Source organism: Pezoporus occidentalis, unplaced genomic scaffold (genome assembly GCF_034315485.1).
Source record: "Pezoporus occidentalis ecotype Australia unplaced genomic scaffold, CSIRO_AGI_Poc_V1 ctg37, whole genome shotgun sequence".
In the NCBI taxonomy this organism is placed as follows: Eukaryota; Metazoa; Chordata; class Aves; order Psittaciformes; family Psittacidae; genus Pezoporus; species Pezoporus occidentalis.
Window position 1 is genome coordinate 453,923 of NW_026915691.1, and position 16,648 is coordinate 470,570.

A 16,648-nucleotide genomic window follows, 5' to 3' on the forward strand; every position below is an offset into this window, starting at 1 on the left:
CTCGATAACCATAAAGGGCTCAAATTACCTTCCTTTCCATCCCCAAAGGGGCATAAATACTTCATTTATGGATTGTTTGTGCATGACTAATCTATTTCTACTTGCTAATTGTAATGACTAATGTGTGTTACAAGACAAATATTAGCTTGTAATAATACCTCAACAAGTAGATTTATCAGCGTTAAGCAAAAGTACAAATAATTAGCAGAAGGCGACTGGTATTATCTCTAATGAACTGTAACGACACTTTCTATGGGGAAGAAGGATGAAGATTTCTCCAGAAGCTGTAGGAATATGTAGGCCAGCTACTGTGAAACCCAGGCAGCAGTCAGGTAATGCTTAATTTTGGTGGGAGCTGGGTTCAGTCACACTTCCCCCACTGACGTCAGTGCAAGTAAAGCACTTTTGGCCTGTTCCTACCTGCTGAGACCATATGTCCACTGGGAAGAATCTGGTAGACATCTCCGAGCAGTAATTACAAGAGACAGGAATGGTCCAGATAGAACAGGTCAGGAGTGATTCCTGCACTGCCCAACTCACTGGCACTGCTCACAGAGACTGGTCTGAAGGAATGCTGACCAAACACTAGGTTTGATCCTTTTGACTTGGGCTGTTGTGCTTGAACAACATGAAGACTCTGAAGCGATGTTATGCGGTTAAAGTGGGCTCTCTTTAAGTGAGATGAAGCACCAGAATCATTATAGAGTGTATGATAGACACATAACACCAAAGTGTTTTCCCAAGTGTTGAAGCAAAGTTTGGGTACAGGTTAAAGCCCCACAGCTCATACTGTATTTGAAAGCAGGGTTTAAAGGGACTCTGTTTGCTTGGATACCTCCTGGATGCATGCTTGAGTGCTCACGGACCAGCACCTCCAGTGAATTGCGCCCTTGTTGCCTGAGAGGCACAGTTTGTGTATTGATTCCACCCTGTACCACAATGTCCTTGATAAAAAGATAGCTGGTTAATCCCAGGCTGGAGCCAGAGCACACACACACCAGCATGCAGGCAGCATGCGTGATGAGAGAATTTGACCTCAAGTATTGGCTTGGGACTGAAGCAAGTGCGCACTAGAGACACTGCAGACATAGGCTCTGCAAACTGATGGAAGCTGGCTCCTGGCCCCAAAGTTATAAATTGGATTTTGGCTCATAAATAGTGTCATTACATCAAAAATAGTATTCTAGAGTAACTTCTTATGATAACAATGTAATCCTTCACTTAAACTCTGTGGCTATTACATAAAATATTTGACCTGTATTACAGAGAGTCATCCAGCAGCCAATTGCCTTGCCTAAAACCACAAGGTGAACTGAGGGTTAGGCTACAAATGCTACCCAGCTCTCATGCTCCCAATTCCTTCCTTCAGTTTTGATATCTTCCAAGTCTGTAATATCCTGATAAGTGAATATAACATTGCACACTGAGAAGTGGGATGGGGAGGCTTCCCTTTTAGCAGGTATCACAAGCACACGGGGGTGGTGTGCCCAACTCATACATCAAAGTCTGGTTTGGGTTGGAAGGGACCTTAAAGCTCCTCCAGTTCCAACCCCTGCCATGGGCAGGGACCCCTTCCACTAGAGCAGCTTGCTCCAAGCCCCTGTGTCCAACCTGGCCTTGAACACTGCCAGGGATGGGGCAGCCACAGCTTCTCTGGGCACCCTGTGCCAGCGCCTCAGCACCCTCACAGGGAAGAGCTTCTGCCTAAGAGCTCATCTCAGTCTCCCCTCTGGCAGGTTAAAGCCATTCCCCTTGGCCTGTCCCTCCAGGCCCTTGTCCCAAGCCCCTCTCCAGGTTTCTTGTAGGCTGGGGATGTGCTCAGCCTGCAGCTCAGTGGTCTGCATCCTGTGGAACTTCAGTAAAGTTTGAGTATACTTACACCACCACCCCAATGACGATTTGCGTGCATCCATACAGTCCATCATACTGGCTTAACACTAAGACACCAACCTAGAGAGTCAGTAGCATTTTTACACTGAAGTTTCTCATTTTCCTCAAACTCTACATCTATGATTTTAGTTCAGATTTTACACAAAATATTTCTTCCAAATACAACTTCGCAACACCAACTGTGTTTTGTCAAATACTGTATTAGTTTGGAGTTCTAGGATAGGATTTAGACACTGCAGTGTGCTGAGACTTGTAGCTTTGTCAATCATTGAACAAAATCTGTTAGCAGCACTCAACAATGCTTCTGACTAAAAAAACCAAACTGCATTTCAGAATAAGTTTGTTTCCACAAAGCCTCAACAAATGTGCAATAATCAGCAAGTACAAACACTGCTTCTTCCCTAATGGGAGCAGAAGGGTTTGCTTAAATCAGCAGAGTTGATCTTTGCCCATGTTAGGTCCATGTGCCAGAAAGCTGAAGGTCATCCCTGATTAGACTGGAGCAGGACCTGCTGTGGCTGCAGGAAATACAGTTGCTCATATGAACTGCTGCTGCCTCTTAGGCAAAGCAGGCAGCGCAGGTAAACCAGGAGAAGGCATTGACAGATATGGGATTAGGAGCAGAAAGCACCCTCCTGATGTGACCAGGGCATTGTTACTCCTTCCTTCTGGCTTTGCAAATCCATTCCAATTCTTCATTGCTTTTCTGCATAAAAATCTCAGGCAAAGGAAGAATTAGCAGTGAGTTGATCTGTAGGTATTAGGTTGTAAGTCTTAAATTAGGCATTAGCCTCCACATAGGAAAACAATATCACTGTGTAATTCCTTTCTTTATATGTCACATACAGGCAACCATTTCAGTTCCTTGTGGAAATGAGTGTCAGAGGAATCCCCCAAAGCAGTGTTCACTGGGCTGCAGGAAAGCAGAAGGCAGAACAGATACCTCTAAGCTTGCCCAGCAGCCTGAAAGAAGGTTCCCTTTAAGCAAACATTTCAGGCGATGGCCAGGTTCTTGAGGAATCAAGGAAGCTGTTGATTAAATTAAAACCAGTTGAAATATTTTATTATATCTGAGTATAATTTCTTACAAGGTGAATATTTTCACCTTTTGATAGTGGGAATGGTGGTGAAGTGGGATTTGCCCTCTAATTCCTTTTAAAATTAGGTTGAAACCTTAAAATCTCAGAGAAATCAGTTATTTCATATGACAGGGATTGGAACCAGCGATATCAACACAGGGCGCTATGGACGTCTTGTGTCTCTGATTCTTCTATTCCTTGTTGTAATTTCAGCAAAAGCTTTCAGCACATTTATCTGCAGCTGATGGATCGCTGAATGCTTACAACTGAAGAAAATGAGCATCAAAGCTACCCAGAGAATTATTTTAATGGTTGGCTCTTTCACAGCGATTCACCTTTCATATGTTTTTGTTTCCCAGTACAATACAATTTGGATGTGTTTTAAAGGCAGAATTTAGCTACATTTTGCTATTTGCTTTGATTTGCATTTTTTATAACTGAGCAGTAAGTGAACCTGACAGCTTTGTGGCCAAAGGGAAATCCTGATACTAAGGTTTGGAACAAAAGGGCCTTAATGAGCTCAGAGCAGAAACAGAATGTAAACCAGAACATTTCTTATTCAATCTCATTATTATTGGTGAGCCCCCAGTGGGTCCTCCCTAGTTGTTCAGATTCCCAGTTTGGAATGGGGTAGGAAGAAGCAAAGAAAGAAGAGAGAACAGGCAAAACCAGTGAAGAATACAAGCATTACTGCAGATATTGAGGTGTGTGTGTGCGCCTGCTCAGAGTGGAATGCATGGACACAGCCCCTGCATTTCTGTCAGTACATCTCTGACTTGTTTAGGTTTTAGATGGCTTATTTTCAGCAATACGAGCCTGAACCTTAACCACTCTTCCAATGGTGAAGCCCATGACAATGGCATCTGCTTCAGACTGGTTTCTCTTCATCTCATAAGTGCTCACCTATGGCTTGTTTTGCTCAGGGTACAGCAGGAACTTCCTCTGATCCAAAACTTCTTTAACACTTTCCTCTCAGATCAGTTTGCAACCCAACTTCTTAGCCTCAGACACCCAGAAGTGTAAACTGTGGGAGTGCCACAGTAAGATACACATTTAATGATAAGTAAAATAAATCCAGAGGAAAGAGGAGAGTTAAAACTAGCAAACTGGCATTTTGAATCTGTTAGTGCCTGTAAGGACTTGAGTGTGGGTGGTGGGTCTATGTACAGCGAAATACTGAAGTTATCCTTTCCTTGTGAAGAATCTGCACACTGGTTGCTAAAGGCATGAAGTTCTAGAGCTGTCATCTAGAAAGAGTTTCTCATACCTTTTCAGATAGTGATATTTCGTTCCGTATATCCATCCGGGAATGCTCTAGCCAAAGCTTTGAGAGCATGGAGACTGTTCTGTCTTCTAAAGGATCCTGGTTTTCTTTCTTCCAACAGTGTGTGAAAGAGCTCAATCAAACCCCCAAACAATGGTAAGGATGTGCTAAAGTCAACTCTCACAGAGCTTTTATACTCTTACAACTGCAGGATCAGACCCCCTGTCATCAGTAGAAAAGCCAAATAACTTGTAGCTGAGAGTTATCAGCTCCTTCTTCTAGATCATAGTGGTAACATGACATTTTAAATTCAAATCTGTTTGGGTTTTACTTTAAGCTTCTTCTTAGTGCTTCACTTTATAGGACTGTGGAATCTATTGGATGGACTTAAAACTGCAGCTGGGAAATGGCACAGTTTGCAACAAGAAGAACAATAACTCTATAAAAGAAAGAATTAGTATGAGCGGAGGAGAGCTGGAAGATAACAGAAGACAGAGCTAGGGGCTCTAATGTGGTCAGTGATCACACAGCATAAACCATAGTTTTTATTTGTCTTCTTTTGTAACACAACTTGAGCATGACTTAAAAAAAAGTAAAGATTTCTTAGGGCTTAGAAGAAGAACTTGATCTTTTCCCACCATAAAGCAAAATGACTTTTAGACTTCAAAAAGAAATTCTGGAGTGATCTAGTTGATGTGCCATTTGCCCACACTTTGTCTAGAAAGGCCACACTGTCCCTGGCAGAGATTTTCTGCTGCAATTTGAAGCTGCAAAGTAAACCTCGTCAGTTTGGCAGCAGAAATCCATCTATATTTCAAGGCAGTATTTTGCAATTCTTGTTTTTACAGCCATAAACACCTTCTCATGCCAAGGGGGAAGAGGACTTTAATCCAGATAAAATAAGATTCTTAAACACTGAAAACTCTACTCAGATCTATGGGGCAATTTGAATATTGGAGCTCCCATGCCAAGAGCTGCACATTCCACTTGTGCAGCGTGGGGTGTTGCCCCACTGGCTGCTTCCAAGGTCACAGCACCTCGAGCTGCATCACCCATCCAGAGTTACCCTCTGATCTGTTCCAATAAATCAACTTGGAGTTTTGTTCCCAGAATGTCTTTGCCAAATGTTATTTCCATATTTACTTTGCCTTTTAGCCTTAAATCTTTTATTTTTTTTTTTGTCTCTTGTAGTATTTTTATCCTGTATCTTATTTAACACCTCTTAATAAGCTGAATTCTTACCAAGCGAGCACAGCAACATCTGAAAGATGAAATCTATCTCTTTGATGGTATGAAACCATGACCCAACAGGCCCATCCTCTGCCTGGAGGGCTAGTAGGAGCTTCATGTTAGATTATTAAATCCTTCAGAAACCCAAGTATGTTGATTTGTAATGCAAGGTATCGAGCCAACATCACAATTCTTCCCTCTTCTGAGTGCAAAAATAACTTACAATTAAAAAGCATTTGCCATTTTGCTCTGCCTAAATCCCTCTCCCCTTTTATTCCTGAAGAGTTTCAGTTGTCATTTGCTTCTTTCTGGTTTTCCAAGCAGCTCATTTGCTTTGGTTCTCTGGAGTATTTAAATGAGCATTTCTGTGTCTCACAGGAGCCAAGAGGGCATGCTGGTGCACAGAAGCGTTCCTCACCTCCAGCTGAAAATAAACATGCTCCCTTTGTCTCCCTTTGGTAGCTGCCTTTGCAGGAGTCTGCTGCCCAGCTCATGCTCTACTGAGGTTTAGACCTCGTACACCTTGAGTGCTCAAAGGCCTCTGTGGCACAGAGGGCCTTTAGAAAGCACAAGTGAAAACTTGCTATCACAGCGATAGTGTTTGACAGTCAAATGGGACATCATCTACGGGGCTGCCTAAAGCTTTAGTTTTGAATCTTATCTACTCTGATTTTCAACAACTTTTCTTTTTAGCATTACATTTTCTTGAAGGTAACAGTTTGCATTTTGCTGTTTGCTTCATCCCTACCAGTTATACCTGAAATGTCATCTAAATATCACCATGATGTAGGAAAGAAACCAATCTACTCTGCTCCTGAACTGGTTTTATCCTCCCATCCACAGCCACGTTTCTAGCAGCCTTCCTTGTCTCTTTTGGAATTAGTTGCTGGCAATTTAAACTTGAAACAGGCAAATTTAGGCATCCTTTTTTCCCGAGCCCCTCACACTTCTATCACTAGTAAAGGCACCATGCTACCAGTATTGCTGTCTGTAACGAGTCAGGCACCTTTGACTCCTTCCTTCCTTTCACTGCTCATTCCTCTGTTCATACCACTCTCCACCGCTCTCACTCAACTCCTGCTGCTGCTTCATCCGTACAGTAAGAGGTGACCTTTTCTCTTTCTAGATGGCAAAAGACCTTGTATAGGCTCCTCTTACCTACCACTGCTTCCTTTCCTGCCTCTCTTCTGTCTTTTACAATCCAGAGAACAAGGAGCTACGGGGGTAATTTGTCTGTTTTTTGATAAAGATACAGGAGCACTTTCTTTTAAGTCCATTGCAGCTTTACATCTGCTTCACCAGGGTAAGCTTAAACTTCTCATTCTTGTCATTATGACTCACCTATTAACTTGAACTTTTTCTCTCTTCACTTCCCTAATGATATGACCTGCAGTTGATCTAAGTCCTCTACAACAGTTTGCAGATTTCTTTCAGTATTATCTTGTAGGTGGGAAAACTTCCCCAAATCAGCCTTCCAGGTCATTAATCTTTCCTCACAGTGCTCCTTTATAGATATTGGTGGTACAGTATTCATATGAGCAAATATAGTAGTTTTCAGGGGATTTTTATGTGGGTAACTCTCAAGAGACACATTGAAACACTGACCTCTACCATGTGTGTGCTTTTCTGACACCCCAGTCCTGACCCTGAAACAGTTGTGCCTTGTGAGAAGCTCCTTCCTCCAAGTGCTCCCAGTGACATCAACAGATTTCGTCAACGGAAGCTGTTTACTTGGGAAAGGCATTTGGAAATCCCTGCAGTGTAACTGCTGCGGGCTCTGGCCTCACATCTGGCAGCAGCCTGCATTTGGTCTCCTCTTCGTTCTGCTCCTGCTGCTGTCAGGACGATGCTGAGATGCTGATGAATGGTAGAGCTCTCCAAACCTCAGCTACCATCACCTGGGAAGGTTTGGAATCACATGGGCTGTGCTTGACTTGCTTTTGTGCGCTGTACAATAGTCCATGTGACTAATTTTGGTTCCAAATATCCTTGGTTTCTCTAGCTATTTCTATAGTAAGGGACAGTGTAAACACATTACATGGGCCTCTTTTGTAGTATTATTTGATACTGAAGGTGAGCGAGGATGACTAATTCAAAAACCCAGAGTCTAGTCACTAGCAGGGCTTAAACTGTGGGCCTTACAAACAGCTCTTCTACTTATGTATCTATTTTCCTCTTCAACAGAATTACCTATCCCTTCAGAAAATCAATACCCTATTTTAAAACTCAGGGAATTTGTTATCTTTACCAGGAATAAATAAGCTTACTAATGGAACCATTGCTGTGCCTTAATAAAATGAAAATATTTGTTTGCAGGCAATCTGTAGATTATCAGTGTCTAAAAAACCCCCTCACAAAACAGTATGGATTTAATGTGTGAAAATCTCTAGTCATGTTTTGTGTTAAAATTAGATGCTGTTTATTTCTTTATGCCAGTGAACTACTTCGGTTGTTTGGGGTATTTTTGCCTCTTAAGTCTTCAGTTTGTGGAAGGAAAGGCTTTTAATTTAAAACCAAAATGAGGTTTTATTTATAAACCTGACCAAAAATGTAATTACTGGATGAATTAACAAACACTTAAGAAATTAATGCAGCAATGTAAGAAATTAATGCAACACCGTGAAAAGCAGACAGTGAGAGCACTGGAAGCACACCTGAAATGGGACTGCTCATCTGTACTGTAGTACAAGAGCATGCAATAACAAAATACATAAATCATAGAATCATAGAATAGTTAGGGTTGGAAAGGACCTTAAGATCATCCAGTTCCACCTCCCCTGCCATGGGCAGGGACACCTCACACTAAACCGTGGCACCCAAGGCTGGTTCTTTATCATAGATACTTGCAAAGTTCTTCAAGTTTTATTAATCACCAATGAAATTACTACCTTGAGTAGAATGCATTGAAGAGCAACTCAGGAGCGGGGGTAAAGAAAGTTATTTTCTTTGTTGCTTTTTAATATGTAGAATTGTTACAGACCATTTCCTTGTATTCTATTCATAATTTGGGGCTCAAGTCATTCTCCTCCACCCTGTCCTTTCCCTTACTGGGAATTGTAGGCTACTGGGGAGGAAACTTTAGACACCAGTAAAAATGACACTAATTGAGATGCTGTGTCTAACTCAGACACATGGAAAAATAGCTTTTACCTAGCAATGAGATGCCTTTGACGTGAAATGTCAAACACTGCTTCTTTTTGACACTGGCAAAGCTTGGCTGAGCTCCACTTCTGCTACTGGTGGAAGAAAGGCCAAACTGTCCGTACCCAGAGCTGGGAGAGCCCTGTCTGAATCTGATGCTCAACCCACTTGGATACCTCAAGTGAATATTCCTTTCATGACTCGGAGCTATGTGAAAGTAGAACAAAGTAGTTGTACACAAAGACTGAATCAACCCAAGCAACTGCTTGGCATTCTAGCTTTGCTTTAGCCTCCTGACATCTTTGTTTCTCCCTCCATGTTTAGTTTGAAGCATAAGCAACACCTGCTGGTGAAAACAAAGTCTAGGGAACTTCTGAGCCATCCTCCTGGCAGAACAGGTTTGATCATGACTGCAAGCTCTGGGTGAGTTGTTCTAGAGTGCAATAACTGGCCTATCACCCTTTGGAATGATTTTGTAAGGGGAGGTAACCAGCTCCTTCCCAGAGTCTGTACCAGCTCTGCGTGGTGAATGCTAAGTGGGATCCAGGGATCTCCAGGAGCTCCGTTTTGCATCTCAGCTTTGGAATTGCAGCTTGTCAGTCATATCGTGATACACTGGCAGAATTAAGTAAGAAGTTCCTGTATATTGCCACTGTGGGAAAATGGTCATTTTGTTAAAGCATAAATCCCAATGCTGTTGGTCATATTCATGGACTGATTCTTCAAAAGAAGTAAAAGACAACAGGGAACAAAGCTTGAATACTCTGAGCTGAGGAACACGTTCTGCCACATACCATCTAGGATGTGCATGAGGAAGTGTCACTTGTATGAGATATTTGTAAGTGGAACCATTTGTGTTTTAAATAACACTGTTGTCATAGGACAGCCAGGGAGCTTTTCCTTTCTTACTGTGAGGTGAATGATTAGAGCGTGATGATTCCTCCTCTTTGTGATAACTGAACATAATATAACGTCAAGTAACTGGCAAACCACTTGAGATGCCATCTGTTTTCAGTTTAAAACCAACGTGAACTTTGCGATGCAGGGATGTGGTCAACACGTTTGACTGGTAGCCCTTCCCGACTGCAAGCAGCAGCTCCTCAACTTCATTGACAGGTAATTTAATTATACTAAAAGATTTTTAATTTCAAGAATAGTTAATGCTCACGAGAAACCTGGAGAGCGGCACTGCTGACGAGTGGGAGCATATTGACATTGCTGCCCATGCAAACAGCTCTGAATCATGTGTTAGACCCCACATTTTTGTGAGAAAATTGAGCATAATAAGTCATCCTTACTTGGAAGACCCAGAAGAAGAATGCTGACAACTGGAAATACCAGTTGGAGGGTAAGCAGCATATGGAGGAAGCAGGAATTCTGCAGCGTCTAAGTCTCTATTTCAAAATATTTCTATAATAAGAAAATATATTTTTTTTCATGATGGGGGATATTCCTTTATCCCAGAAATTGACTGGATACCTCCTCAAAGGTTTGTTGTACCCTGGTGTAGTTATCAGACAGACAACTGACACCGCAGTGTGTTTACCAAGAGCTGGTTTGCTGCGGAAGGATGTGGGTTTGGGTTGGTTAGTATATATTGCTTGACACATTTCAAGTGTCAGATTGTGGTCTCTGTTTACAAGACGTGTTGACGAAAGGAAAGGGAGTAACATGGTCCAAAGCAGTGCCCTGGCTGGGGCTTGCCAGGCTGCAGCAGTGGCAGTTTGGCTCCTTAGTGAGCTTTGGTCCTCGCTTTTACAGCATCTTCATGCTGCTTTGGTTCTCCTGGATGGACTGAAGGAGGGGGAAAGTCTCCCCTCCCCTTGGGGTGAGTCCGGGCTTGCTTTGGCCAAGCAGTATGTGTAAAAAAATACACAATTTGCAATCATAACTGGAAGGGAATATTTAATTTGTGTTTGAAAACACTGTGCCTCCCACTGCTACCGGCCCAGTCTTTGCCAGACAGAATTCCTGCTCAGTGTGATGGGGAAGGGAATGGAGTGAATTAGTCAAATGAGGAGTGTGAGTGGTAAGAACACTGGTCGTGGTGGATGTTTTCTTTTGGCCCAAGTGCTGTCACTCTGTGTATATAGTGCATGTAAATACTGAGACCCTGGCTTGTGTTAGAGACCTGGTGCTGTGAGGGAAGGCAGAGCAAATGCTGTTCAGTTGTTAGGGTAAACGCTAATCTGAAATTACTACAAAGAAAAAAGTAAATTGCAGAAAAGCTGCCTGAGTAAGATTAAAATCAGATAGGGAAAGCTGCGGCGGAGCACAGGGGTTTCCCACTGAGAACGTGAATTTCACAGCTAAACTGGAGCTGGATTGTTACAGAATCTTCATCTTTAAGCAGCAAAGTTGGGACGTTTGCTTTGTGTCACCTGCGGAGCATCCTGTCAGCGAGCGGTGCCCGCTCCCAGGAGGGGGGCTGCGGGCAGGGGAAGCACCGCTCGGGTCCGGTCCGGTTCGGTTCTGTCTTTGGACGTGTTTAATATTTACCTTTTCTTTCCTGTCTGTCCCTTTCTCTGTTCCCCACCGGCGCTATGGATGGATGAATCTCACCCGTTTAGCTCCAGTATTGTCGAGTTCCTTTCGTTCAGCCCACCGCTGCCGGTGTCCGTGCGGCTGGTTCAGCCGATACCGGCCCGGAACCGTCCTCGCTGTCGGTGCAGGCGCTGTGCGGAACTTGAGCTCGCCCTTTCCCGGGGCGCTCGGCGGGGCTGCCCCGCGGGTACGTTGTGCGAACCGGCAGGTGCTGCGGGAGCGCGGCCGCCCTGGGGAACGCGGGGAGAGGCGGCGGCGGTAGCGGCGGCAACGGGGCGCCCTCCCGCCGCGCGACCGCGGACCTGGACAGGGCCCCCGCCCTCCGCCGGCGACCGGGATAGGGGCTGGCGGCCGCCGCGATGGAGAGAGGGACAGGGATTAGGCAGCGGCGGCAGCGGCAGCAGCAGCAGCAGCAGGAGGAAAACACCATCCACCCACAGCCAGCGGCGGCAGCAGCGAGGGGCGGCCGGGCGGGGAGGGGAGGGGACGGCCTCCGCCGGCACGCGAGACAGCGCCCCCCGCCCGCCGCCGCCGCCACTGCCCGGGGCCGGGACCCTCCCCCGTCCCCCCGCCCGGCCCGTGCCCCGCGGGAGGAGACCCTCCCCTCTCCTTCCCCTCCGCCGCAACGTGTGCCCTGGCCGGGGGGGGGCCAACCCTGGACGCGGAAGGAGGGCCCCAGGCCCCCCCCCCCCGCTCCGTTCTTCTCGCTGAGGCGGCCTGGAGGACCGGAGGACGCTCGTTCCCCGCTGCGTGCTGAGGGGCTCGGACCGAGACGCCGCCGCTCCCCGCCGGACCTGGCCCCGCGGCGTGAGGAGCCCCCCCTCCCGCCGCGCGCCCCCTGCCGGCTGCGCCACCCTGACCCGCGAGCCCGTACCGGGACCCGCACCCGGAGCGCGGCGGCCGCCCCGTCCGACGGAGGCCCCTTGGAGCGGCTGCGGCTGCTCCCCCCCCGCGCCGCGCCCGTCTGCCCAGACATGCCCCGCTTTGGCGGCCGGGCTCGCCGAGGATCATGACCGCAGCGGCCAACTGGGTGGCGAACGGGGCCAGCCTGGAGGACTGCCACTCCAACCTCTTCTCGCTGGTGAGTGCCCGGGGGGAGGCGGGTTTACCGGCTGCCTGCAGCTGCCGGGGGCTTTATAGCCGGGGCCCTCGGGGCTGCTCCTCCGCTGGCCCCTCCCCCGGCCCGGCTCCCCGTGTTTATTTTCCTCTTTAACGTGGTTCGCCGCCAGTGTGTGCGGGGCTCGGGCTGGTGCGCTCCTCTGAGCCGGGGAGCGCCTCCGGTGTTCCCCCCCCACCCCGCCGGTGCTGCCTGCTCATCCCACTGGCTTCCCTGGTAAACAGCATTCTCCCCGCCTCCCCTGGCACTCCGTGCCCTGCCTGCTTTGTGCCTACCCGGCTGCGGGGTTTTTCTCTCCTTCCACAATGACAAACGCCATTTCAGCAACAGTAGACAGTCATGTAGAGTGATTGTCTGTCGGACTTGGGCTCGGGGCTCTCCTGCCTGCACGTCAGTCCTTGTTACAGCGTGGTCTCCTCTTGGCATCGATCGTACTTGGGGGCGAGAGGTAAAAAAAAAAACCCAACCCAAAACCTTTTAATTTTTGATTCTCTGAAGAAAAGCAGTGGTTGGAAATGTAGTGTGCTGCAGAGCTTGTTTGCATAGATGCTGTCTGCCCATCTTCCTGGTGACTGACAACTTCCTACGCGTATCTTGTGGTTTGATGTTGCAGAAAGTACGGTATCAGTTTTGGCTAGCTATGGAGTTGTGATTTCAAACAAGAAAACAGCTTGTTTCTGTGTAGGGCAGAGTCGTTGCGAGATACTTTGCTTCAGTTTACCTGACACACACAGGGATGTTATCCCTTCTAGCTGGGCAGCAGCTGTGTGAGGGAGAGGACAAGTTGATCATCAAGAGCCTTCCAAGTGCTGTGTGCAGGGATAATGCTGGAGGGAAGGCGGGACTTTTGTGGGGCATGGAATGGTACAGGGAGATCAAAAACTTGTAGTGCAAGTTTGTGGATAGTGCATGTGGTGGATACCCCCTCCCTGCATCAGAGCTCTGCCAGTGCTGGAGGTGGGAGCACGTGTTGTCTTTTTTGTAACAGAAAGGAGGAGATCTGTTTTTACAGGAATTCAGAGGGAAAAAAGACACTTGATCGTTTGCAGTTTTGTTTTATGCTTTTTAAACCTTTTATTGTTGTATGTTTGTTACGTTGCCCTTTTGTTTGGTGTGTTTTTAGTATATGTATGTTTAGGTTTTATTATACCTTTTAAGAATCTGGGACAAGAGCTGTAGTGACTGTTAGATACTGGCCTGGGGATTCTTCCTCTTCCATTAGAATAAATGCAGTTCATATTTGGCTGTTTATTGAACTGTTACATTAGATAAAGCTGTATCTGTGCTTTTCTGCCTGCTAGCATTTTGTAATAATTATAAGTTTATAGCAGTGCTGTTTGTATTGAGGTGCAGGACTTGTTACAGCGGTTATGCTGCTCTTGGTAAGGAAAATAAAGTAAGTGTGAGGGAGACAATTGTCTTTGGCTGTCAGAGCAAGGGAGTAAGTGGCTTGTCCTTTACAGGAAGGCTGTGAAGTCCCCATTTGTTAATGCAGAATTGAGTGGTGTGTTCTGGAGAAGTGAAACTCTCCACGTAGTTGCATCTGCAAGTCTGTCACTGGTAAAAATACTTGTTGGTGCGCAGTGAGCATAAATCACACAGTGGAGTTATTTCACAGCTGTTGTGGTTAGAGCTTCTTATTTGTTCCTACCTTACCGGACCAGGGAAGTGTTAAATTGGAACTGGGTGTGTAATATCATTGAAATAAGTTTAGCAAAATTCTTTTGCAAGTGGGTTTAATAATGAGTTTAATGTGCAACCCTTTCATCTCCTATGTAATTTAGTGGGAGGAATCCATACCTGTAATGTGGTGCTGTGTATGAAACTGTCGGGTTTTGTTGTGTTTTGGCTCTACTTGCAAAAAAAGGCAACAAAGTAGTTTTTAAATACAACAGGTATGTAAATTATTAGGTGATTTATTTTAGATGATGCTAGTATTTGTGAGGATTTATGTTCCAGTGACACATACTGAGAAAGGAAATAGTGACTGCAATATGTGGCTAGCACCACTGACCCTGTAACCTCACTTTGTCATATTCCCCTCAGGATTTATGAAGTGTTAGAGCTACAGTAGTCTGGATTACTAATTACAGAGACTGGTGCTGATGGTTTGCTTTCTCAGTGTAACAAAACCAAAACCTGCACAAACTGAATCAGCTGTTGAGGGGAATTCACTCAGTCTTTGGCAGTGAGGTGGATCACAAATCTTTCAAACTCTTCTGCTGTTACAAGTTGATAGGTTTTTTTTTTTATCACAGGCTTTGTTTTGGGTGGGAATTGCAAACGTTCTTGACTGGAGGGTTACAGTTCTGAAGTAGCTGTGATCCACTGGGATTCTGTTTGGCTTTGGTTAAATGGTGCTTCTCCCCACAGCCATGCCTTTTGTTCCAGAAGGAACACTATCTCCCCACCCCGGAGAAGCAGAGCTCTGCCTGCTGTGTTACTGATTCACGCTGCTTTAACAGTTCATGACTTGGAGCTTATTTTCCTGCTGACTGTAGGCAGTCTTTAGAGAGATGTCAGGTGCCACTGTTGCCTCTGAATCCTTTTACAGAAGATATTTCCTAAAAGCATTTTAGCAACCGATCCTCTCTTATCAGTGATGTCCAGAAAGTGTTCTTTGCCTTCCCCTCACCTGGAATACTTAGACTTCAGTCTGAAGTTAAGGTTTTAAAGTTAGCTTGGAATATCCAGATGCTTAGTGGGATCTTGCTTCCATAGCTGTGTTTCATGGAGCGTCCTTCTGGACTTAGAGATGCAAAGGGCTGTTGCCTGGGATGTGCATTGCTCAGTACTGCAGTGGGAATCCAGTGCTGTTCCAGAAAATGGGATACTGTCTGTGTGCTCTGTCAGGGGAGGCTGCCACAGGCAGCTCTAAATATAAAGCCTCAGTAAGACGTTATCGGGGCTGCTTAGGCATTAGGCAGAAGCTCTTCCCTGTGAGGGTGCTGAGGCGCTGGCACAGGGTGCCCAGAGAAGCTGTGGCTGCCCCATCCCTGGCAGTGTTCAAGGCCAGGTTGGACACAGGGGCTTGGAGCAAGCTGCTCTAGTGGAAAGTGTCCCTGCCTGTGGCAGGGGTTGGAGTTGGAGGAGCTTTAAGGTCCCTTCCAACAGAAACCAGGCTGGGATTCTGTGGCTCTACTTTGCATGTTTGTCATCAGAATACAGCTCAGTTACAAACTTGCTTCTACTGGCATGCTCAGCAGGTAACAGGCTTGCTCATTAAAAACACACTTCTATCTGAAATGGCTACATTTCTGGCACAGCGGTAGAAGCAAGTGTATCCATCCTGACTCTGTCCTTCAGTAGTCAAAATGTCTGCTGTGGCTTCTGAAAAACAATGTCTGTTGATCAAAACAGTATTTAATAAGCAATTGTGGAGGGGCAGTTTTATTTAAATACTAATTAAGCGCTGTCTAATAACTATTTAGAGACAAAATGTTCTGAGGCAATATGCTTTGTATTAAAACTTCAGGCCCAGCTGGCAAACAGTCTTCCAGTGAATAATCCTGCATCATAGGAGTAGTGTGACTGAAATTAATTGGACTTTTCCTGTGAGTAAGGGTTAATCATATGATGGCGAGGGCTTTGTGAAATGGGGAGAAGCTCCCTCCACTGTCTGGCTTAGCTGCTGTGGTGGGAGCAAGGGCACAAGTCAGCCTCTGAAACTGGGCTGAAGTTGCGTAACGTTTCGTATGCCGGAGCTGGAAAAATGAGTGCAGCAAAGGGTGTCAGGATTGACCTAAAATTTGGAGTAGCTTGTGAGATACCGTAGGAGTCTTCAGCCTGGGAAAGACGTGATTGTGTTCTTGGAGAGTGAGACCTATTTATAGAGGACTTTACAGAAACTGGTGTGGAGGGTGTCGTGAGAACTTGTGTTCTTACAGAAACCTGCTGCCAGGAAGGTCTGGTTAGTAGAAGTTCTGTCTTTGTTCCAGTTCATGTCAAAGGCAAATTTACAAAGTGGAAAGGTCACTGCTGCTGGTACTTGTTTCTGTTCACAAACAGAAGTTGTTGCCTTCCGTCAGTGAGTTTTGTTCCTGATTTCAGAATGAAGCTGAAAGGAGTCAAGGAGGTGTGAGATGGCAATGGAATTATGTTCTTAAAGGTATTTCATGGCAATACGGAGTGAAGAATGCAGAGGGTGCTGCTGAGGTACCCTTTAGTGTTGCATAATTGTCCGTCAGGGACTTGATAGTAAATGGTTGGTTGCCCAACCAAATCCTGAAGTAGTAGTAAATTAACCAGCAGTTGTTCTTGCTTGTTGTATTTTCGTAAGCGCAGTGCTCTGAGCAGTAGCTGTCACTTCGGCGTGTTACATCACTACGTAGTGTGGATATCTTGCTTGTTTGGAATTTTATGTAGGTGTGAATTTACATGTAT

At 45.7% G+C, this 16,648-nt stretch overlaps 1 protein-coding gene and 1 long non-coding RNA gene across 2 annotated transcripts in view; one reads left to right on the forward strand and one right to left on the reverse strand.

The window, feature by feature from the left end:
• Window positions 1–705: 705 nt before the first annotated feature.
• On the reverse strand, window positions 706–11,273 carry LOC134170076 (uncharacterized). The gene is made up of 4 exons (XR_009967115.1): window positions 11,104–11,273; window positions 7,195–7,286; window positions 3,873–3,993; window positions 706–3,235 (listed from the first exon to the last, which is right to left on the reverse strand). It is a non-coding gene; the product is annotated as an uncharacterized LOC134170076 (long non-coding RNA).
• Window positions 11,274–12,099: 826 nt separating this feature from the next.
• Window positions 12,100–16,648, forward strand: part of MED13L (mediator complex subunit 13L) — a 185,853-nt gene continuing 181,304 nt past the window's right edge. Inside the window, exon 1 of the mRNA XM_062631140.1 lies at window positions 12,100–12,229. Coding sequence (XP_062487124.1) covers window positions 12,158–12,229 — 72 coding nt within the window. The 5' untranslated portion in view covers window positions 12,100–12,157. The remainder of the gene's footprint in view (window positions 12,230–16,648) is intronic.